This window comes from Setaria viridis, chromosome 9 (genome assembly GCF_005286985.2).
Source record: "Setaria viridis chromosome 9, Setaria_viridis_v4.0, whole genome shotgun sequence".
NCBI classification, from domain to species: domain Eukaryota; kingdom Viridiplantae; phylum Streptophyta; class Magnoliopsida; order Poales; family Poaceae; genus Setaria; species Setaria viridis.
In genome coordinates, this window is record NC_048271.2 from 54,584,924 (window position 1) to 54,607,288 (window position 22,365).

Below are 22,365 nucleotides of genomic sequence, written 5' to 3' on the forward strand. Positions count from 1 at the left end.
TATAAATAGAGGCCCCCTTCCTTGCCATGCCATTCAACCATGAGCATGGTAGATGAGTGGAGTATGGTAGAAGTAAAGGATGAGTGCTAGACTAGTCACTAAAGAGAGGGCGTTGTACACTCTTGTATAATATTGTTGTGTTGTAATTTGATCTGCATAGCTAACAGTGACAAATCATACTAACTACATAGTGTATCAGGCTTAGAAATAGTCGTGGTTGCTTATTCAGAGGATACAATATTGCTGGTATCTATTTACAGGTGTGGAAGACATGACATCTTTCACAGATTAGGTACATTTTGTAAAGGCTCAAATTTATAAGCAACAACAAGATAGAAACTGGGTTGCAAAACTATGCACATCATGCAGAGTACTCTGACATATAAATTATGACCAGCATTAAAAAGAAATCAACTTTCCAGGGAGCTTGAGTAATAATAGAGCATGTAAATTTGCAGCACATCACTGAAGGTATAACTCACACTGAATAAGCCAAAATACAGTGCTACAAACAAACTACTAACCAAACACGTTAGTAAAAAAGAAGTAAATCACATAGAGTAGGCTCTCAGCCGCACCCCTGCCCCCTTTCTCCCACAAGCACGCACACAAACAACATTATGACAATTTCACACAAAATAAAAAAACTAAACAGTTAGTGAACTCAGTCATACAAGTGAAACAAAATTACTATGTTGCACCAACAACAGAGAAGCAACAAAAATAGAATATAATTGAAACAAAACCAATTGCTCGTAACTCAGTCACCAGTTGTTCAAGGAAGATGAGAACAACAAATTCAAACAATCATCCATAGAGTCGGAACATAAAGATCACTAAGGGACAATCCTCACCTTTCATATCCAGCTCGATCCACTTGTCCCATCTCATCACTGTCTCATTGAACTCCCTGCGTTTCACTATAATACATGACAAAAAACAATAGACTAGGCACACAGTTAATGCAAAGGTGATTAGATAACATATAGGCAAAGCCTTGCACATAAGGTCATCTACATTTAAGCTATGAAAAAACGTATGCAGTTCATCGTTTACACAGGAAAAAACATCCAAACATAATGGCCATCACATATATACCAATAATAATCTAGTTCATATACATCCGATGGTGCAGTAGCAAAATAAGATACAAATGCAGTTCTCTTGTATGTACACTGAGAAGTGAGAATTCCGATCACCAACCATTCTTACAAATAAATGGGAGCAATAGTGATATACCAGTCTTGTCATCAGAGGCTTCTTTAGGGCTCTTTTATCCCTATGATAAAGGTACGCTAAGCATGAAGCGAAAGTAGCCAAGGCAAGGAGTGCGGGAATATATCTTGGCGTGGGGGATTGGAGCAGCTTTGTTTGCGCCAAAAAAGAAAGTGAGCCGTGAGCGAAGACCTAAACCGATCAAACATGAGAAGAACCGATCAAATATTAGATATGGGGCTAAGGACGGGTGTGATACGAGATCTAGGGGGTAAACCCTAAACCTTAGTTCACGGGCATGAGATCTTACGGAAGTGAAATGAGATCTGGGTGGGCATGAAAACTTACAAATGTGTGGAGAGAGCGAGCTCCCTTCGCCGCCGCAGGACGCGAGGATGGCAGGAAGAAGCTGGCCGCCGAGGAATTCACAGTCGGGAAGGGGCTCCCCGCTGATCGCCAGGGAGGACCTAGCGTCACGCCGCCAAACGACTGAGGGCGCGGATCGACATGATCCGATACCTCTCTCCGATCGTTCTCCCTCGCGTGCCTCACTCTTCTCCCAAATCAGCCGCCTCACTTTCTTCTGCTCTCCGGATCAGCCGCCTCTCCTACCTCGCTCGGCCGCTCCCCTCCTTGGTGGGTGTTGGCTATGTGTTGAAGCATACGGATGGGCCAGCGGGAGGTCAATCGGCCTGGCCCAATAGAGGTTTTGGTTGTCGTGATGTGCTAGCTTAGGCCTACTCGGATGTATCCACACCGTCCGATGAGTCAGGTGGGCTGGCCAATGGCCTAGCGTGCATGCAAAGCACATGCATGCCCATCATTTTTTTTCTTTTTTTTCTTTTCTATTTACTTCCTTCCAATTTTTTATATTTCTAGACCCTTTATAGATATTTCATTTTAATTTGCATATATTTTATTATTTCTTTGCTTCTATTTTTCTTTCCTTCTACTTTTTTTCTTTCTTTTCCACGCATTCCTTCTAATTCTCTTTAAACTCGTGCGGTTTGCTCCTTTGTTGAAGTAGGAGGGAGAGATCTTTTGAATTTAAAACTTTGATCTTGATCTCATTTCTCTCTCAAACCATAAATACATTTTGGATGCCATTTAAACTACTGTGTTCCTAAAAATTAATATAATACAATGAGATCCAATATGACTATATTGTGTTGTATTTTTAAAAATCATCATTTTGGATATACTATCTCAACTTTTTTTTAATGTAAAAAATTTGGTGAATGTAAAAAAAGGTTGAGAGAAAAAAAGTTGGTGAATGCAAAAAAATGTTGAGCAAAAATATTGGTGAATCTAAAAACGTTAAAGATAAATGTTGGTACACATAAAAAAGGTTGGTCAACGTCAAGAAGTATTGGTGACAATTAAGATAGACTTTTTATAAAAAAAATTTGCTGACGATGTCAACAAATGTTGATAGATATCTAAAAATGTTAAAGAAAAAATCTTGTACATAGGTTTAATATAAGTTTTAAAGATACATAGTTTATCTACCGTCTCCATCCGAGCTCCCCGAGCACCATCGCGTTCTCCATCTCCAGCCTCCTTCAACGTGGGTATCAAATCAAGTTTCTCTCTTATTATTCCATATTTTACTCTATTGATTGAGTAAAATGCGCCTGCACCTCTAAACTGATGAGGATATGTCACTTAGGTTCATCAACTTTGAAAGTGCATTTTTGAGTCTATACACTTTTAAAACCGTTCATCACAGGTCCATATACATCATGCATGCATCTATCGCTAACATGGCGTACTGACGGCTGCGGCATTTGGTCGAGCGTGTCACCGGCGTCCATCCTCAAATTTCACGGGCACCTCCCTCCGGAAACCCACGGGTTGGGGGGCGGGGGGGGGGGGGGGGGGGGGGGGGGGGGGGGTGGAGGCGCTGCTCGTGGTTATAAGGGCGCGGGTGCCCGACGAGCTTGGGCTCGACGCCCCGCAGCATCTCCTACGCGCCCTCGTATGCCTTGAGGTGTGAATCGGCGCCGCGCAGGTCAGCGACCGCCGCGGGGCGCACCTGCTTCAGCACGTCCTTGGCCTCGAGCACGCGGTCCTCTGCCTTTGTGTAGTTCTCTTATGCATCAGTGCCCATGCATCCCACGTTACCCAGCAAAACAACAATGGCAAGAACAATCAGCAAACAGAGATTGAGCATTTGAGTTGGAGATACGAATTGAATCTTTAATCTGCAGTAAATTACAAGAAATACGTACCAAGGTTGAGTAGTTGAAGATGCGAATTGAAACTTTAATCCGCAAGAAGCTCACACCGGGAGGAGTCATAACTGACGGCATCATTGACAGGCAGGAGTCCGTGAGACCGTGACGACCACGGCATATCTCCGATTACTGGCAACTTCCGCCATGAGCCGCTGATGACGAGGAGGCCGATCTCATGGACCTCGGCCCCTCTTGGTCTGAGCTCCACTGTGCCGTCGACGAGTGGCCCAGGCAGCCGCTGCCATTACTCATGGCTGCGGCCTGCGTGCCTTCATCCGAGCTGCTGCCAAGATCGTCTTCGACACGTGGGGCGGCTAGTACCTCGCTGCGGATGGACCTTGAGGCGCTCGAGCTCGACGACGCCAACGCATGGCTCGCGGTCCGTCTCGATCGCGCACTTGCGCCATCGCAGGGTGGCGACGCCACTTCGATTCCGTCGTCCGCGACACGCTCCGCATTGCCCACCAATTCGCCCGCGCGCTCGGCAAGACCATGGGCGCTCGCAGCCGCATCACGCCACCACGACCGAGCATTACCGCCATGCACGAGACAAGCTGGAACGGCTGATGAGGTGGAGCTCCGTGGCGACGTATATGACGACCAACAGTTTTCGTCTCCCTCGGGCGATGCACGCAGTAAGGAAGAGGCAGGCGCAGCCGCGCAGCCCACCTTAGCTTCTTGCAGAAAGTACCACGGGAGATGCACCTCCACCAACAGCTCCATCGGCTTATCCGCATGCAGTGCTGCATCGTGGTACACCTCCACGCCTCGGCTTATCCGCATGCAGTGCTGCATCATGGTACACCCTCCACGCCCACAATGACGGCCCTCGGGACCGCCAACCGCGCGAGGTGCTCTGCCTTGCCGCAGCCCCGGCTCTAGTGCCTCTGCACGTGGCCGGAGGACCCGACGTCGTCGGTGAGGCCGTTTCGACGAGCGCGTCGAAGCTGGCGCGCATGAGCTCGCACGCTTGCCCATCTCCATTCCGACGAACTTGAGGATGACGCTGGTGACACCCGTGACGTGCTCGACAAAATGCCCCACTCGAGAGATACCTCACCAGCCATGTGAGAATGTGGGCAATAGGTGCATATGTGGATAGGCATGGACCTTGGGTGAACACCATTAAAAGTTTATGGACAAAAAAAATGTACTTTTGGAGTTGACGAACCTAGATGACACATAGGGTCCACTTACGCATTTTACTCTATTCCATATGAACACGAGACATCTAACTCAGTAATTCCCAAATAGATAACTTTACTTATTTGGGAAAATATCCAAGAACCGGAACACCGTGCGGCCTGGACCTTATCAGACATTGGCTGCCAGCCAGCCACGGAACACTAAATTGTAGATGGAGGTTAACGAACATGAATACATGATTCACATCGAGCGGTGGTGTTTGGGAGGCATTGGCTAAATTTTAGCCCCTGTCACATCGGATGTTTGGACACTAATTAGGAGTATTAAACATAGACTAATTACAAAACTAATTGCACAACCCCTAGGCTAAATCGCGAGACGAATCTATTAAGCCTAATTAGTCCATGATTTGACAATGTGGTGCTACAGTAACCATTCACTAATGATGGATTAATTAGGCTTAATAGATTCGTCTTGCAATTTAGCCCAGGGGTTTTGCTATTAGTTTTATAATTAGCTCATGTTTAGTCCTCCTAATTAGTATCCGAACATCCGAAGTGACAAGGCTAAACTTTAGCCCCTGCTATCCAAACACCCCCTAGAAAAGCCAGTGTTCCACCCGGAGAACCAAAGATTCTGAAATCTTCAAAGAGAATGGAGGCTTGGAAACAGGTACATTTACAACCGACCTGGGCAGGCAAAAAACAGGGTAATCGGAAATTTAATTTGGCTACAATGCATAGAAGAACCAACAGTTGATCATGTGGGCTTATTGCTTATAGTCTTGTAGTAGACCTTACGAAGTCAATTCCATGAAGCATTGAAGCAAGAACATAAGGATGTATATATTCATCAAAACTTGAATTCATCATCTACATCTGACAAGCTACCTGGCGGGTCATATACAATCATATCGGGGAAAAGCTCCAGAAAATCCTGCTTTATCTTCTCCCTCAGCTCGGGGTACGGGACCAGCCCTTTCAGGATAACACGGAATGGCAGCGATAGAGGTGGATCGGGGGAGCTCCTCATGTCTTCGTAGAGTTCCATCGCCACATCAATTAAGCCAGCATCGCAGAAGGCTCTCACAATGTCACCGTAAGTGTGCTGATCAAATAGCACGTCTTCAGACTTGAGATCTGCCCAGACCTGCCTCGTCTCATCAACCTTCCTGTTCCTTGCTAGCAAGTACAGCATATCTCGGTAGAAGTACATGTCAGGACGGTACCAGATTTCTTTCCGCACGACACCATATATCTGCAACAACAAATCGATACTTAATCATTCAGAAGACTATGCCAAACTTCAGATGTAACTGATTGTTGTCCATTGGATGCTACTATGCAACAGGAAACACCAACTCTACAAAGAGATAATGGTATAGGAGCTCTCGAAGCTGAGCACAGTCCCGTACCAGAAAGGCGAAACTGAGGATTCGATTGAGTATCTCATGCTTTACTAGTCACTTTCGGCCCCAGTCAAGGACTCATAGTCACACCAGGCGAAAGGTGACTAAATGATTTCTTTAGATGATTAGGTGTTAACTGTTACTTAGTTCATCGATTTCTTTAGATGATTTCTGAATTGCACTTGGATACATTATAAGGAACATGGTAATCCCTGCTATACTATCCAAATAACACAATCGGAGCATAAATCTTATGTTTGTGCAACTCAGGAATGATATAATTACTTTTTCTAGACATGCACAGGAATTCTCACAAATGATTAATGGAGATGAAGAATTCAAAGCCAATGACCGGGGAGGGGATGGAGTTCTCCGATAGAGAAGAAACCACATTTAGCTAAGGCCCCCCTACATCCAACTTCCTCTGCTCTGTCTTATTACTCCCATTTTCTTCTCCTTCATACATCGAAATTGATTTTGGAAAAGGCACATGAGAACAACCATTACTACTGTATGCAAACAGCCTGACTGCGTGACAACAGAAGATGCAGAATAGGTACTTCAGAGTTCAAACCCATTCTGCAACTGCATTGAAAATGAAGAATTCGGCATAACAAGTGCATTGAAACCCATTTTATTGGAGATGGGAGTGAGAAACCTTCATGGAGAGGATGACGTGGTCCTGGCGGAGCAGCTCGGCGAGGACGGCGAGCAGGTCGGTGCGGAGGAGCCGCGAGACGTGCGAGCCCATGAACTGCTCCAGGCGCGGGTGGGCCCCGGCCGGCGGAAGCGCCGCGAGCCGCTTGAGCTGCGCCACCGCCATGAGGCCCTCCTTCCCCATCTCCTTCTTCCGCCGCCATATCGACAGGCTCGGGCTCGACGCGGCAGACGTAGAGCATAGCCTCTGGTCGTGGAGGTCAACCTCGGCGGCGGATTTCGCGGCGGCACAGGGCAGGGTTTGGAGGAGGCGGCGGTGATGGCGGCGCGGGAGCAGACGGGAAAGCATTTGGGACCGACTGGGACTTGGGCCGTTGTGCAGTTCTTCAGGCAGTTACGCCTTCAATTCAAAGGGTCCCATGAACTGCAGAGGCTTTTCCGCTTTCGGGCCTTGGAAACGAACAAATTCGAAGCCCCACGAAGCGCGTCTGTGTTTTACGCCTTCGGTTGTATTATTATGTTTGTATTGCATTTATAGGGAGTAAGGTATGTGTACCGTGTGCGTGCATGAACGTTTACGTGTGTTTTGACGGGGAGATATGGTCTACGTTATTAGGCCAGTGGGAAGTTCCATATCGTGATTTTCAAAAAATGACATGTCATAAAAAACATAAGTAGATGAATAAAATAAGATCTCCCAATGCAGAATTTCATTTCAGATTTCATAGGTTAGATATACCACTTATATTATGCATTTCACGATTTAATAGGTTAGATATACCATTTAATTGCAATGCAAAATGCAATGCATGTGACTAGACTGATGAGATGAAAATGAAACTCTCTTGTTTCCGATACTACTTTCATCATGTTTCATAGTCTTGAAAATAGTGTATTCATCCATTCCCCCTCTTTCTTCATAATTAGCTATGTCATCAAAATTGTTGATGAATCGCATCATTAAATGAAAATGAAATTACCATTAGGAATAGCCTTATACAACAAAAATGGAGATCACACACACCATTCTCTCTCCCTCTTCTTTTAAGAAAAATAGAAGACATTCTCTAATCTCTCCAGGTAAATTTAACCACACCAATATAATGCGCCGGTGGGCTTGTGGTGTTGCCATCCCGCAGCACCAGCAAAATCTGAACGCTTTGTATATGTTTAGCAGCATTCGCCGAAAACATGAGACAGACTAGTTTCTTCACAGCGACGGCTGGCTGCGGAGGTGCTTCAAAGACTGAAATAATGTGGACGATGGCGGATGGGCCGGCTTTCATCAGCAAGAACCGCCGAACAGCAGAGCGTCCTCAGCAGATTCAGACGGCGACTTATCGCTCATAGTGTCCATGATCACTTTCCCGAGAACGAACCGGACCTCAGCAGGATTCCCATCTTTCAGCGACCAGTAATCGATCTTATGCAACCATCTTCGCTCATCATATGAAGTCAAGCCAGAATTCAGGGCCCCAAATATTTTCAACAACCTGTTCCTGTCATTGTTGGACGCGAGCACCTGGAAACAAACACCACCATGTATAATGTACAAGGTACGGTGCGAGTAAACAATAACCTGGAGCGTCAGGCAGTTGAGAAATATGCTAAAGAAATACTTACTACTCCTGAAAACTGTGGAGGCTCCGAGAATCGGGCTAGTGATTGCTCCAGAGCATCAGAACTTGTCAATGTAAGTACTGAAGCATTGACCAGCGATGCTAGGTGGGATGTTTGTTCCATAAGATCGTCCAGTTTGGTCTGAGAAGGCCCCAGTGTCTCTGGGACAAATGAAACTTGAGCTCCATCTTCTTCTTCTTCTTCTTCTTTCAGAAATTCAATTGCGCTTTCCCATGATCCGAAATACAGCAGAGCAGCAAAAGCTTTTATTACCAGGGTGTCTTGTGGAGAAATAACCAGTGTCGTGTGAAATACCAACAGTGCCAGCCTGTGGAATACAAAATGTCATGGGCATGGCAGACAAAAAAAAATGCTCATGCTGATTGTTACTCCTATGTTACTTGGTTACCAAATAAATTGAGAAAATGAAATAGTTCATCTGTTCAGAACATAAGAGGATCGGTAGGCACAAAAGAAGAACATCCAAACAAAGAATGAATGTAGCATGGAATACCAATGTATCTCAATTTAGAAACAAATAAACTGCGACTGTGCCCTGCCGCCATGGGAAAATTGTAACGTACTAGTGAGTACGCAGGCGTTTTCCAGAGGAACAAAAAGTAAAGTCTGATACTGCTGCAAAGTCATGCAAATATTCTAGGAGATCTTGTTGGTTATACGAGCATGAGGTAATGATACAAGTCAGAAGTCAGAACAACCACTGGACTACATAATACACATTCAAATCTACTAGAACAGTACCTAAACAAATGGCTCAAGTCAGCATCACTAGAAATCAAGAGCAAAGATTACAGAAATAAAGGAACCACTATATCAGCCAATTCAATGAAAGCCAAATCAGTTAAATTGCTGGCTTAGCATGTTAGCATTCCTAGTTTTCATCATTTCCTGAGAAGTGTAAACGTAATAGCTAGGCACAGCAGTAAAATAATTATGCACAAAATAGGCATTTAAGATTTCTTACCACAAAGAGCAGTGGCATGGCCGGTCTGCAGAGAATAATCTATCAAGATTACACAATAGTTTCTGCGTATTTGAAGTCAACAGCATGAGATATCATATCAAGCCTTATCTTAAAAGTCAAGAAATCACATTAAACTAACATGAAGGCTAACCATATAAACTCTACTTATACATGGCATTACGGTAACAGAAACTCTAAAAAGGGTATCAATAGGAAGTAAATTCTGAAGCAACTTATATATCAAACTGTTGATAGATGGCACAGGAACTATAAATCATAATAGAAATTTATAATACAGAAGGACCAGAAAATAAATAAAAAATGGACAGAGAGCCAATGTAATCCTTCTTTAATAGGGATGAAAATGGTGACACCATTGGAAAATAGTAGTGGGTCAGCTAGCTAGTTCATTTTAATCTCACTTCCCCTGCTTTGAAATCTGGATTAGTTCATTTCAATGAGATTCGGGTCGATCAAATGAGCCAAAGAAAAATAGACTTGGATCCTTATTCTTTACTCTAAAGCAAGTCCAAACATTTTCAGAGTTACTCACCATAAGCATCAAATCTTTGTATCTGGCCCTATCCTTCATCTGATCAGACAAATATGCTGCCTAAAACATAAATTGGCAATCAACATTGATGAGTGAGCTGAAAATTGACAAGGCCATGACAAGGAATATACTGTTTTTAGCAACAGGATCACATTGTTAAATTTACCTGGAAAGGCAGCAAAATATTGAGTAGTCCATATATTCCAAGTAACCTAACAGAAGGTTCTGCTGCCCCATAAGACAACATATAGTTCATTTCCATCATCAACCTTGCCTAAACAGTAAATGAGGCCAAAAGCAGCACTAAGAAGAAAATATATAAGAGAATGTGCATACAATTGTTAATTTACTTGCAGGGATACCAAGAAAGCAAACCTTATCAATATTAATTATAGACGAAGAAAGATCGTGTATCGCATTAGAAGTTTCACTTGAAAACTGGAAACCAAGGCGAGCAGCAATTCTCAAACCACGTAAAATCCTGGCTGAAATATACTGATATATAAATTTTACTTGGCGAGATAAAGCAATATCAATAGAAGTGTTCCTTAAACACCTACCAGGGTCTTCCATGAAAGAAATATGAGCAGGAATCACTGTACACACCTGAATGTTCATTCAAGAAGTTAGTCAAAAGAAAAGGGAAGAGAAAACAGGACACTGCTGAATCTGTGATTAAATAAAGATGGAGATCGGTAACTATTACTTTGTTTTTTCTCATATCCCTTACTCCATTCACATAATCATAAATCTTGTAGTTCATCGGGTTAAAGAATAAACTGCCAACAAGTATTAAAACATTGTTACAAAATATCTCCTTCAATACCTCACAAAAAATAAGAGCATTTCTTGAGGATTTGAAGCACTGCAATTGCTTTGGAGTTTCAAGATTACCCATTTATTGTGAAGTCTCTTCTCATAGAATTCTTCCAGCGAAGAATGTCCCTGTCGTCATAACCATTCAACTCTTCCAAACAATCTCCCTTTTCAGTTTTATTCACATGATTACCAACTGTTCGAAAGCTCGAAACCTATTAGAAACAAATGAAAAATGATGTGAGTGAACATTGCTACAAAAAATCATGTAGTCATGATGGTGATGTTTCTATGAAGAACAAACCTCAATTACTGAGTCACGCATTTGAAGAAGACATATTGGAAAGCGTTTTCCTACAATCATGCATCGCCTGAATACATTTTTCTTAAGCTGTAAAGAACAGAAGTGTGTCAATGGAAAATGGGCATTGAAACTTTCAGTTAAAAAAACACTCATGATGTTTGACCTGTTGGAGACTTGCAGTGGTAATCACATCAAAATCTTTTGGTACCCTTTTCAGTAGCAAATCTCTCACACATCCCCCAACAAGATAAGCTTCAAAACCTGCAATATATTTTTAGCTTGAAGACTGGACACATTCTTATATGCATTCAACTGGTAAAAAACCATATGCCTTATGATTTAAATAAGAATATTAATGTTTTCACATTGAATTTTGAAAGCATCTCACTGTAAATTTTGAAAGTTTTGTTGCTTTCATCTCAACCATAGATTTCAAATCAATTGATATACATGAATGGATGGAAACAGCAACTGTAAAACAAGCATATTAACAGGTTTTACTAATTTCATAATCTATGCAATATAGTACTTCCTCTGTCCACTTTAATAAGTTGAACATTTTGACTACAATCTGGACTAAGCATTGTAGAAATTCTGCTGGCCATCGATGATTGGCATAATTCTGGTAGCTGGTAGTCGGCATGTGTGACACATTGATTAGGTTCCATATAAATAAGGCCAAAATAGCAAAGTGAATGGTAGTCGGTAGAAATGTGCGTTGAAGTTGTAAATGAACTTATATATGTAGAATTGGAAGGATTGCTTAGATAGACCTATATTTTGAACTTGAGAATGTATATTGTTGCTAGCAGCAAAATTATAAGTTTCGAACCATAGGAACGTACGCTAAAATGCGAATCCAGTTGTACCACTTTTATATCACTAAACTCATATACGGTAAGTTACAAAGTTTGAATTTTGAAAGGTATGTACACCTTAGGAAAGAGTACTAAAAAGAAAATATGCATGGGATGACTATCAGACTGGCATATCAAAACTCTCGACTCACAAATAGAAATAGTCAAGAGAATAGTTATGCACCTTGTCGTCTGAGCTTTTTGAGAACCGCCAATGCATCCTTAGGTATAGCATCCTGGTTAATGCCAAAAGCCCTTGAGTCAAAAAGTCTCCATGTTGAAGGATCCACGAATCCTGCAGGAATTGAAACCTTTGAGCTTTACAAGCATACACCAGCGTGGCAACATTGAAGACTGTCTTTGGTTCACAAAGCTTTACGTGCAACCTTTACTTAAAATAGAGACTGTTTCTAAATAGATTTATACACTCCGGTAGGCCAAAACCACCCAACGTGAATGTAACCAAGAGCAATGTGCAGCTAAGTCAGAAACAAGCTCTCCGGCATCGGGCAACCAATAACAACAATCCCAAAAAGACGCAGGGAAGCAGAAGTATATGCTTCATGTGGCAAGCGCAGCGCCCATCAGGTGGGATGAAAAATATCACCTGGCCTGCGTGGCCTTGGCCCGGAGGAAGAGCCACCACCGCTCCGCCCACCAGTGCCGTTGCCTCCCTTATTCGTGCTGTACTGCCGCGACTGAAAGCGACACGACGACGTCATCAAAAAGAAAAAGGAAAGCTTCTATCAAGCGCCCCGCCGGCGAGGTGCTCGACGGAATGCTTGAGAGACAGAGAGAGGGTGCGTGGCAGAGAGGCGGGTCCGGGGACTGACCACGAGACTGGAGGCCGCGGAGCGCAGGCGGGAGAGGAGCGGAGACGAGGAAGAGGACGAGGGCGAGGGCGAGGGCGACAGGTCAGCGCGCCGTCGCGGCGTCGTCATGACATGGGCGCGGGCGGAGGTGCGGCGCGGTAGGGTGGTGGTGGTTTGGTGCGCTGCTGCTACCGAGCGGCGCACAGGGAGGGGGTTGCTGGGCGGCTGCCGGCTGGACCCGCCGCCGTGGGTTTTGCGGCCACATTGCTCTCTCCTCCCCCCAAGTGTTGCGATGCGGGCCGGGCTGTGTACCTGGGCCCGATTGCTTCGGACCTCAATCAATCGTGGTCTAGTTGGATTCGTGTCATTGCAATTTTTTAAGTTTCTCAAAAAAATTATAATTATTTTCAAAAAATTGAATTGAAAATTTACCATCATAGTATAGTTGAATTCGTGCTATTACAATTTCAAGAAAATTGAATTGAAAAAATACCATCAGTTATGTCACTAACAGGTGAGGATCACCTCAGTCACAATAATATTTTTCAAATTATTGAAATTTGTAATGGCATGTATGAAATTATTCCAATCACATTGAGATGGGATCTTAGCCAATTGCCGATGTGAGGCCCAACATCAACCATCAAATACTGCAATGTTGACCTTTTCGGAGAATGCTACATAACTTTCGGAAATCTAGATGTTATCTAGCTTAAGATGTTTAAGATTCGTATGGCCATCGTGGACCGTACGATCTCCTTCGTTCGCACTCCCCGGACTCGCTCGCTCGGCAGCTCACGAGATTACAAGAACTCCTAGCATGCACAAGCGCAACTAACCTTACCCCTCAACATTCCTAAAAAAACTTACGCCCAACAATAGGAAGACGCAAGCGGCAAGCACACTGTACAGTGTCCAACACGCAGACAGACACAGCACGTTACGGACCCTCCGTTCGACGGTAGCTAGCGGCAAGAAGACTAGAACCTTCTACTGGCTCTCGCTGACTTCAGTCCTGACAAGGCGGGTCCACACCCCCTTCCCTTCGCCGTACTGCCCCCACAGCACGCAAGGAATCACGGCCATCCATCCCTGTCGCGCAGTCATGTCCGCCGTTAAATCCTCCGGCTCCCCACCAAAGTCATCATTCCTCCCGTTCCCGTGTCCGTGTGGGTGTGCCTCCCTTCTTCCTCCTCGCACGGCACGAGCCGGACTCCTCCACAGCGCGCCGCGAGTCCACCACCCCTCCCACCTCTCCACCGTCGCGTCGCGCCGCGCGCGCGGACTCCGAGAGCCGAATCGGAGCGCGAGGCGGCGCCCCCGGGGCGGATCGAGCCTAGGGCTAGGGCATGGGCGGAGGGGACGCCGGCGCCGACCCCGGCGCTGAGGCCGCGGCCGCGCAGGCGACGCTGCACATCCGGTGCACCAACGGCTCCAAGTTCGCCGTGCGGGCCGACCTGGGCGCCACCGTCGGGGCGTTCAAGGCGATCGTCGCCGAGAGCTGCGACGTCCCGGCGCCGCAGCAGCGGCTGATCTACAAGGGCCGGATCTTGAAGGACGAGGAAACCCTAGCCAGCTACGGTGCGTGCTCTCCTTCTTCTCCTGAGAATGCTCTCGACTTGCCGGGTGATCTTCCCGATTACGCTGTGGCCGATTTGGCGATTCGATTAGTTAGGTCCGTGCGTGAGCTGCGATGTCGTAGTCCTGATTCTTCCGTGCTGGTGTGTTAGATGCAATGCCTGTTATACGTGTTGCCGGGAGGGCAAGGAGGCTGGTTCCTTGGCGCAATGCTCAGTGGTAGACGCAACACGTTGGATCACTGTTGGGAAGCTTGCGTGTTGATTAAATATAGTTCATAGTAGCAATGATGCAGTGCAAAAGCAATACATGCTGCTTTGATGCCTTGACGTGAATGTAGTTCTGAATGTGCTGAAGCCATGCAAGTGTTAGCAAGTAGTATTGAACTTCTTATTTACTGCACCCTGCCAAGTATGAGTTACAGGTTTTGCTTCATGGTTGGGTTAGTAGAGTTTATAATCAGCAGCTGTGCAGAACTTTTGCATTTCATGCTGGATGCTGACATCAAGATGGCATCTTAGTGATCAGCGAACTGGAAAGTTCATCGTTTCCTTTTTTGAGTTCTAGCCAATAACTTTAGCTGTGTTGGTAGAAAATGCTTCTTGTCGACCATTATTATTGTGATCCATGTGTAAGCCGTTACCAATAGCAGTTACTTTTTGTCGTCTTTTGATGTCAACACTAACCACCCTTTCTATTTAGGGACGCATTATCCACGTGGACACTCCCCATTAAACAGAATGGCTCTAGATGAAATATAAATATATGTCCAAAAGAATATCAATCACAGAACTTCAGTGCTTTACAAACTTGATCCATGCCCATCGCAACTTTTTGCACCCAACCTATTTTCTCAGCACTCGCAAATACCTTATCATATTCATACGGGTTATCTTGATGGTACCTTTATACATCTAGTTGTGCCCTCCGTGACAACAGTTGTAACAGTGATAATTTGTCTATTTTTCACACTGCAAGTTTAGAAAAGTTTGATAAATAATATGTCTCATACAATATCAAACATTATTGTCGTTGTTTTGTTTTTGTGCTATCATAATAGATTGTGCAGGTGTTTTGTGTGTTGCACTTTGATTCCCACAACAATTCTTGTGCCTGATGAAGTTCAACAAAACAACAGTTTGAATGTTTGATATAACATCATAGGTTACCTGTGATACTCGTAGAATACCGAGTTTGTAAGGTGGAGGTCGAATGTTGCCACTTGTCAAACAGTACTAGCCAAACGTGAAACTTTCTTACAATTTGCTTATGCTGCATAACTAGAGTTCTTTGGTACAACATCAAATATCAAATTGAGAATAGGTGAGAATCTGTGGGAATTTTATGGAGAACAAGACGTTTTATTTGTGTTTCTATTTGTGCCTGTTAAAACTTATGTTCACATGCACAGGAACTATACATTTCCAGTTACCACTGATTAGAAATCGGGACATTCTGAATTTGGTTAGGTTGATAAAACACTGTGTGGCAGAGTGGTAGCATGTTTAATGTTTTGATTTGGTAAGCCGTTATTTGATTTTGGGAACTTCATTAAGCAGTTAGGTGTTCCCTTTTGAAGCAGTTCAGTTTTGTTCACTCGTGTAACCTTATATTGTTTTCCTTTTTGAAGGTGTGGAGACTGATCATACTATTCACATGGTACGTGGTGCTGCTCCACCACCAGCATCAACTGCACCTGCAGCCAACCAAGAAACTTCCTCTACTGCTCCTGCCAGTTCCCCAGCAGCAGGTTTGAGTGGCTTGTTGCAAGGTCTGGGTGGTACAGGGGCTGCTAATAGTGGAGGGTTGGGTTTGTTTGGATCTGGCCTCCCAGAATTAGACCAGATGCAACAACAGCTAGCTGAAAACCCCAACTTGATGAGGGAAATGATGAATATGCCACTCATGCAGAATCTAATGAATAATCCTGATCTCATGCGCAATATAATAATGAACAATCCTCAAATGCGTGAGCTCATTGATCGCAATCCAGATCTTGCCCATGTCCTCAATGATCCAAGTATCCTGCGCCAGACTGTTGAAGCAGCTAGGAATCCTGAACTTATGAGGGAGATGATGCGGAACACAGATAGAGCCATGAGCAACATTGAATCTTCACCAGAAGGTTTCAACATGCTCCGCCGCATGTATGAAACTGTCCAAGAGCCTTTTCTGAATGCAACAACAATGGGTGGTGAGGGTGATCGAAATCCAAACCCATTTGCTGCTCTTCTAGGAAATCAGGGGTCCAACCAAGCAAGGGACCCAGCTGCAAACGCACCAACTACAGCTTCAGACCCGGCAGCAGGGTCTCCAGCTCCAAACATTAATCCACTTCCGAATCCCTGGGGCACAAATGGTAAGTTTTGGATATTCCATCTTTTTCTTGTTGGTAATTGTGTGTGTTTTTGTTCTATCTAAGATTTAAAATCAACAGCTGGATCTGCCCAAGGAGCAGCAAGGCCCCCTCCTGCTAGCAACACAAACACAAGGAGTGCTACAGCAGGTGGTCTAGGAGGATTGGGCTCAGCAGATTTAGGAAGTGTGCTTGGTGGTGGCTCTGATGCTTCCTTCTTGAGTCAGGTTTTGCAAAACCCAACTATGATGCAGATGATGCAGAACATTATGTCTAATCCCCAGTCCATGAACCAGGTATGATGCTTCAAGTTCTTTTGTTGTGAAATATTTGATGAACTGCATGTTTCTTGTCCTGCCTTATACAGAGTTTTGATACCCCCTCAATGCAGTTGCTCAATATCAACCCAAATGTACGTAACATGATGGAATCAAATACCCAGCTGAGAGAAATGTTTCAGAATCCAGAATTTCTTCGCCAGTTGACGTCTCCTGAAACATTGCAGGTGATCAATCATACTTCTCTAATTACATGTGCATCATGCAATTATGTGTAATACTGAATGGTTTTTTTGTAGCAACTAATTTCATTCCAGCAATCCTTGGTTTCACAACTTGGCCAACAACAAGCTGGACAGTGAGCATCTCAACTTTTGATCTCCAACTTTTTTTTATAAGATACTATATGCTTGTTGAGCCTAAAATTATAAGTTTGGGATTTTTTTTTCATTTGTTCTGATATCGCCATGTATTGCTTTATGCACCAACTGGCTTTGAATTATTTTTGTTGTTTGTTTCAGGGAGCGTACACAATCAGGCACTGGTGCAGGTATCCACTGTCTAACTTACTATCTGCAGTTCAGAGTGGATTTTCCCAGCATTCATTTGCATTAGGATTTTAGGACTTATTGATGGTTGTTTCTTTACACTCTATGGATAAACCAAAAGATCACTTTGAGCATGCTTTTCCAATGCCATTTTAAATATCGGGAGTGAAAAATTCCACATGAGAATAACAATCTTAAGTGACAAATACGAAAGTAACTAAATGTCTTCTGGGACCAAGTGACTAGTAGGAAGAAGCCTGTGGTTTTCATGATTTTTTGAGGTAATCTTACTCCACTGGGATGGGATCCCAGTCTTTGCCAGAATACAGTTTTATGTCATTCTCACAATTACTTGCTTAGACAGTTGGCTGCCTTTCTATGTGGATTTACATATGCCCTTGCTTATATTTGACAATTTGTGGAACTTGAATGCTAGGCAATGTCAACCTCAACACCTTGATGAACATGTTCAGCGGGCTTGGTGCTGGTGGTGGCCTAGGTGTTCCAAATGCCCCTAATGGTCAGTATGCATTTCATAGTCTGATCTGTTGCAGAACCCCACCAAGTGTGGTCTCTTGAAGATTTTTCTTTTTTATTTAATGGATGATTTCTTGAAGCTTTGTCAGTGATAACTAAGTAATGTCAAATTTTGCAGTGGCTCCAGAAGAACTGTATGCAACACAGCTAGCTCAGCTCCAAGAAATGGGTTTCTTCGACACACAGGAGAACCTCCGGGCCTTGATCGCTACCGCTGGAAACGTCCATGCCGCAGTGGAGCGACTTCTTGGGAATTTGGGCCAATAGAATATGATCATAACTGTAGTTGGCATTGTGAGATCCTGTCTGGTTCATTGGTTTTACACCCGGTGAGATTTGAGAGGCGGCATCTAGATTCTGTGTTCTAAGATGAATAAGGAGTGTAACAGCAGAACCTTGCATATACATGGGCTCTGGTGTCAGTGATGGTTAAAATTGGTGTTGTCGATGCCTTGGGTTGCTGTACATACATACTATTGAATGAGCGGGTCTTACTGCAATGTACATGGCCGATGTCTTCTACCCTCTTGTACTCTTGTCTTATATCTTGTGGCCACCTACAGATGACCTACTTTGTTTTTTTCCTGAAACCTGAAGGTGCGCTGATCCTTGAGACGAGCTGGGATCATGAGAATGCGATTGAAGGTGATTTTGCCCAGAATCCCTTTAGTCCCTTGTCATGTAACAGTCGGTTGCAAGCCAGATGAGGCTGGTTGAAGCGGGACAATCTTACCTGTCATTGTGGTGACGTTTTTCAGCTGTAGATGCTCGCGTGACGGTCATGTCTTCCTTTTCTTCTCGAGCATGAATTCGTGACGCCGAACCATTCCGCCGGAAGAAGAGAAATCGTGATACACAGGTCAGGTAGTGCCGATACATATACAGTACATTGGTCGCCAAGTAGCCGTGTAACACCATCTGGCACCGCACGTACAAGGTGAAAAATCTCATCCGAGCCGTAGCGCAACCTACGCATGGGTTTTGGGAAGGCGGTTCGGCCACATGGGTTCCGCCCCCCTACGCATGTGCTTGAAGCCATTGCCTCGCCGTCCGTGCGACCGCGCCGTGGCCATGCGCCTCTGACCTCTCGGCAGTGTGAACGGCATCGGCGGCAAGCTCACAGATATACCCTCTGCCCGTCGCGTTCACACGTCCAGGGTTCCCCATTATGCAAGCGCAACAAATTTTTCTGGACGGGGGCGCGCGCGCAGCGGGGAGCGTGTGGATGAGGCGCGGCCCATATCCACCCATCCCCGAGCTGGGGGCGCAGGCACACGTAGCACGTCGCGAGCCGTAGCCCGACAAAAGCCTCTTCTTCACTCCTTGGCATTATTCGCTATATAACCGGCGCTGTGTGGCGGACCTCGCGTACGTAGCTCGCACGCACCCCAGCCGCCATGGACCCGTACAAGGTACGCCCAAATCCTTGAGTTCTTTGCCTCCTGCTTGGTGGTGTTGGTGTGGCTGATTTGGTTTGGTTTTCGTCCGGTTGATCGATCGACGGGTGCGTGGTGTTTGTGCTGCGTGCAGTACCGGCCGTCGAGCGCCCACAACGGCCCGCACTGGAGCACCAACTCCGGCGCGCCCGTATGGAGCAACGACCACTCCCTCACCGTCGGCCCACGAGGTAAACTAGCTTCTTCCCATCCCCTTGGTGGAGTAGTTCACTGTATTTCATGGCCAAAACAACCTGTGCAGTAGTACCATAGCAAGTAGATGATGGTGACTCGCCACCCAAACTGTGTAGGCAATAGGCATGCGACGTTTTCCTTTTTTCCTTCTGATTAGTATAGCTATATAGCTCAAGGGTTCGTTCTGGTTGCTACGGAGCGTGAGCAGCAGCAGAACGAAGCTGCAGGGGACACGCACGCTACGGTACCACTGGCCAGTCTGCGAGTGTTCAGTAATCACTAGTCACACACGGCCACAAGCTGATAGGCTGATAGTCAAGCGTCAGTTGCGGGGAGACAGAGCACAACTTTGAAGATGTTAGTGCACTTTCTTTTCACGGTAATAACTGTGGTCAACACTAACCTATAGCAAGTTCAATTCAGAACCAAAATCAATCAGAAAACCACAGCTCGCATCGTGTGATAATTTGATCGTAACCTGGTCATCATGTTATGTTCTGCAGGCCCGATCCTGCTGGAGGACTACCACCTGGTAGAGAAGCTTGCCAACTTCGACCGCGAGCGCATCCCTGAGCGCGTGGTGCACGCCCGCGGCGCCAGCGCCAAGGGCTTCTTCGAGGTGACCCACGACATCACCCACCTGACGTGCGCCGACTTCCTGCGCGCCCCCGGCGTGCAGACCCCCGTGATCGTCCGCTTCTCCACGGTGATCCACGAGCGGGGCAGCCCGGAGACGATCCGCGACCCTCGCGGGTTCGCCGTCAAGTTCTACACCCGTGAGGGCAACTGGGACCTGGTGGGCAACAACTTCCCCGTCTTCTTCATCCGCGACGGCATGAAGTTCCCGGACATGGTGCACGCGCTCAAGCCCAACCCCAAGTCCCACATCCAGGAGAACTGGCGCGTGCTCGACTTCTTCTCCCACCACCCGGAGAGCCTCCACATGTTCACCTTCCTCTTCGACGACATCGGCATCCCCGCCGACTACCGCCACATGGACGGCTCCGGCGTCAACACCTACACCCTCGTCAACCGCGCCGGCAAGTCGCACTACGTCAAGTTCCACTGGCGCCCCACCTGCGGCGTCAAGTCCCTGCTCGAGGACGAGGCCGTCACCGTCGGGGGAACCAACCACAGCCACGCCACCAAGGACCTCTACGACGCCATCGCCGCCGGCAACTTCCCCGAGTGGAAGCTCTACATCCAGACCATCGACCCGGACCACGAGGACCGCTTCGACTTCGACCCGCTGGACGTGACCAAGACCTGGCCCGAGGACGTGATCCCGCTGCAGCCCGTGGGGCGCATGGTGCTCAACCGAAACATCGACAACTTCTTCACCGAGAACGAGCAGCTCGCCTTCTGCCCGGGCGTCATCGTGCCGGGGATCTACTACTCCGACGACAAGCTGCTGCAGACCAGGATTTTCTCCTACTCCGACACGCAGCGCCACCGCCTGGGGCCAAACTACCTGCTGCTCCCGGCCAACGCGCCCAAGTGCGCGCACCACAACAATCACTACGACGGGTTCATGAACTTCATGCACCGCGACGAGGAGGTGGACTACTTCCCGTCCAGGTACGACGCAGCCAAGAACGCGCCGAGGTACCCAATCCCATCCGTCCCGCTCACCGGACGCCGCGAGAAGGTACTTATTTCGATTCTCCTGCATCTCATTCTCATCTCATCAGTGATCGATCACAAATTGCTCAGGTCACTCTGCTCCATTGATCTGTGCCTGCAGACTATGATTAAGAAGGAGAACAACTTCAAGCAGCCCGGGGAGAGGTACCGCTCAATGGACCCGGCAAGGTGCGTGCAATTCATTCATCCATTATTCATGCTCTCTTGTAGTGAACTGAATTGAAGTGGATTGGATTTGTAATTGCAGGCAAGAGCGGTTCATCAAGAGATGGATCGATGCGCTCTCTGACCCTCGCCTCACCCACGAGATCAGGAGCATATGGCTCTCCTACTGGTCTCAGGTAATATAATTAAGCGCAGCTTCGTTCTCCAGATAATAAAATACAGACATCTCCATGCTTGCATGCTCGCTGAATTGAAGGACAGAATTTCTGAATTGCTGTCTGTCTGACCGATCGATGCAGGCCGACAGGTCCCTGGGCCAGAAGCTTGCGAGCCGTCTCAGTGCCAAGCCCAGCATGTAAGATCAGCCAATGGTACAGCGACCAAACAAACACTCTGCTACACTCATGGAATAAATCCAGGCCCTCTTATCGGCAAGATCCAACCTGATGCTACAAATATTCTAGCATGCATACTGAGTCTCTATTTTGTAAGAGGACATATGGTTCCGTCACATTCCTGTATCATCACCGTGTAATAATTTGTACTTGCAGACTCGTTTCCCCCTGATACTACATTGTATTTGTAATTATTGCAAGTGCACCTTATTAAATTCAGAATAAATTTCATACAGCAAATTTATAAATGTAAATATTTGTACAGTAGTAGCATAGTATCACGACATAGCAATTTATCAAAAAATATTTCTTTTAGGCCATTATATGGGCTTAACTGTAACTTCTGGGCCGAAACAAGGCCTTCACTGAACAGTTGGCTCACACAAACGGTTCCGCACTCAACAAGCAAGCACCCACCTTCTTCAGTTCTTCCCAACAACGAGACACGGTTGCATGCAATGCAAGCGCTGAGATCTGATTTGCAAAAATCAGTATACTTTTTCCCCGTCGTAGCACAGTGAATCCTAGCACCACTATTTTATGGATCTAGCAGCTGGAACCTTATACCCTTGTGCGCATCCCTCTGCATTCCACTGAATCCACTAGAAAGAAAGAAAGCAGCT

General features: G+C 45.9%; 4 protein-coding genes across 4 annotated transcripts; 2 read left to right on the forward strand and 2 right to left on the reverse strand.

Moving 5' to 3' along the window:
* Positions 1–5,418: 5,418 nt before the first annotated feature.
* LOC117840027 (pentatricopeptide repeat-containing protein At1g62350) lies at positions 5,419–7,075 on the reverse strand. Its single transcript, XM_034720483.2, has 2 exons — positions 6,665–7,075; positions 5,419–5,855 (listed from the first exon to the last, which is right to left on the reverse strand). The coding sequence occupies exons 1-2, from the start codon at positions 7,010–7,012 to the stop codon at positions 5,451–5,453; spliced, it is 753 nt and encodes a 250-aa protein (XP_034576374.1). The 5' UTR covers positions 7,013–7,075; the 3' UTR covers positions 5,419–5,450.
* Positions 7,076–7,492: 417 nt separating this feature from the next.
* LOC117840026 (uncharacterized) lies at positions 7,493–12,844 on the reverse strand. Its single transcript, XM_034720482.2, has 14 exons — positions 12,632–12,844; positions 12,406–12,496; positions 11,983–12,093; positions 11,105–11,202; positions 10,942–11,028; positions 10,716–10,852; positions 10,528–10,600; positions 10,382–10,427; positions 10,197–10,306; positions 9,988–10,095; positions 9,822–9,881; positions 9,269–9,330; positions 8,287–8,611; positions 7,493–8,185 (listed from the first exon to the last, which is right to left on the reverse strand). The coding sequence occupies exons 1-14, from the start codon at positions 12,737–12,739 to the stop codon at positions 7,949–7,951; spliced, it is 1,653 nt and encodes a 550-aa protein (XP_034576373.1). The 5' UTR covers positions 12,740–12,844; the 3' UTR covers positions 7,493–7,948.
* A 925-nt stretch (positions 12,845–13,769) lies between these two features.
* Positions 13,770–18,435, forward strand: LOC117839106 (ubiquitin domain-containing protein DSK2a). Its single transcript, XM_034719360.2, has 8 exons — positions 13,770–14,191; positions 15,819–16,547; positions 16,626–16,840; positions 16,936–17,049; positions 17,122–17,180; positions 17,344–17,372; positions 17,807–17,890; positions 18,026–18,435. Exons 1-8 carry the CDS (start codon positions 13,960–13,962, stop codon positions 18,172–18,174), a joined length of 1,611 nt encoding a protein of 536 aa, XP_034575251.1. The 5' UTR covers positions 13,770–13,959; the 3' UTR covers positions 18,175–18,435.
* A 741-nt stretch (positions 18,436–19,176) lies between these two features.
* On the forward strand, positions 19,177–21,996 carry LOC117840633 (catalase isozyme C). Its single transcript, XM_034721149.2, has 6 exons — positions 19,177–19,319; positions 19,438–19,534; positions 20,042–21,186; positions 21,283–21,350; positions 21,430–21,523; positions 21,647–21,996. Exons 1-6 carry the CDS (start codon positions 19,305–19,307, stop codon positions 21,704–21,706), a joined length of 1,479 nt encoding a protein of 492 aa, XP_034577040.1. The 5' UTR covers positions 19,177–19,304; the 3' UTR covers positions 21,707–21,996.
* Positions 21,997–22,365: the final 369 nt, after the last annotated feature.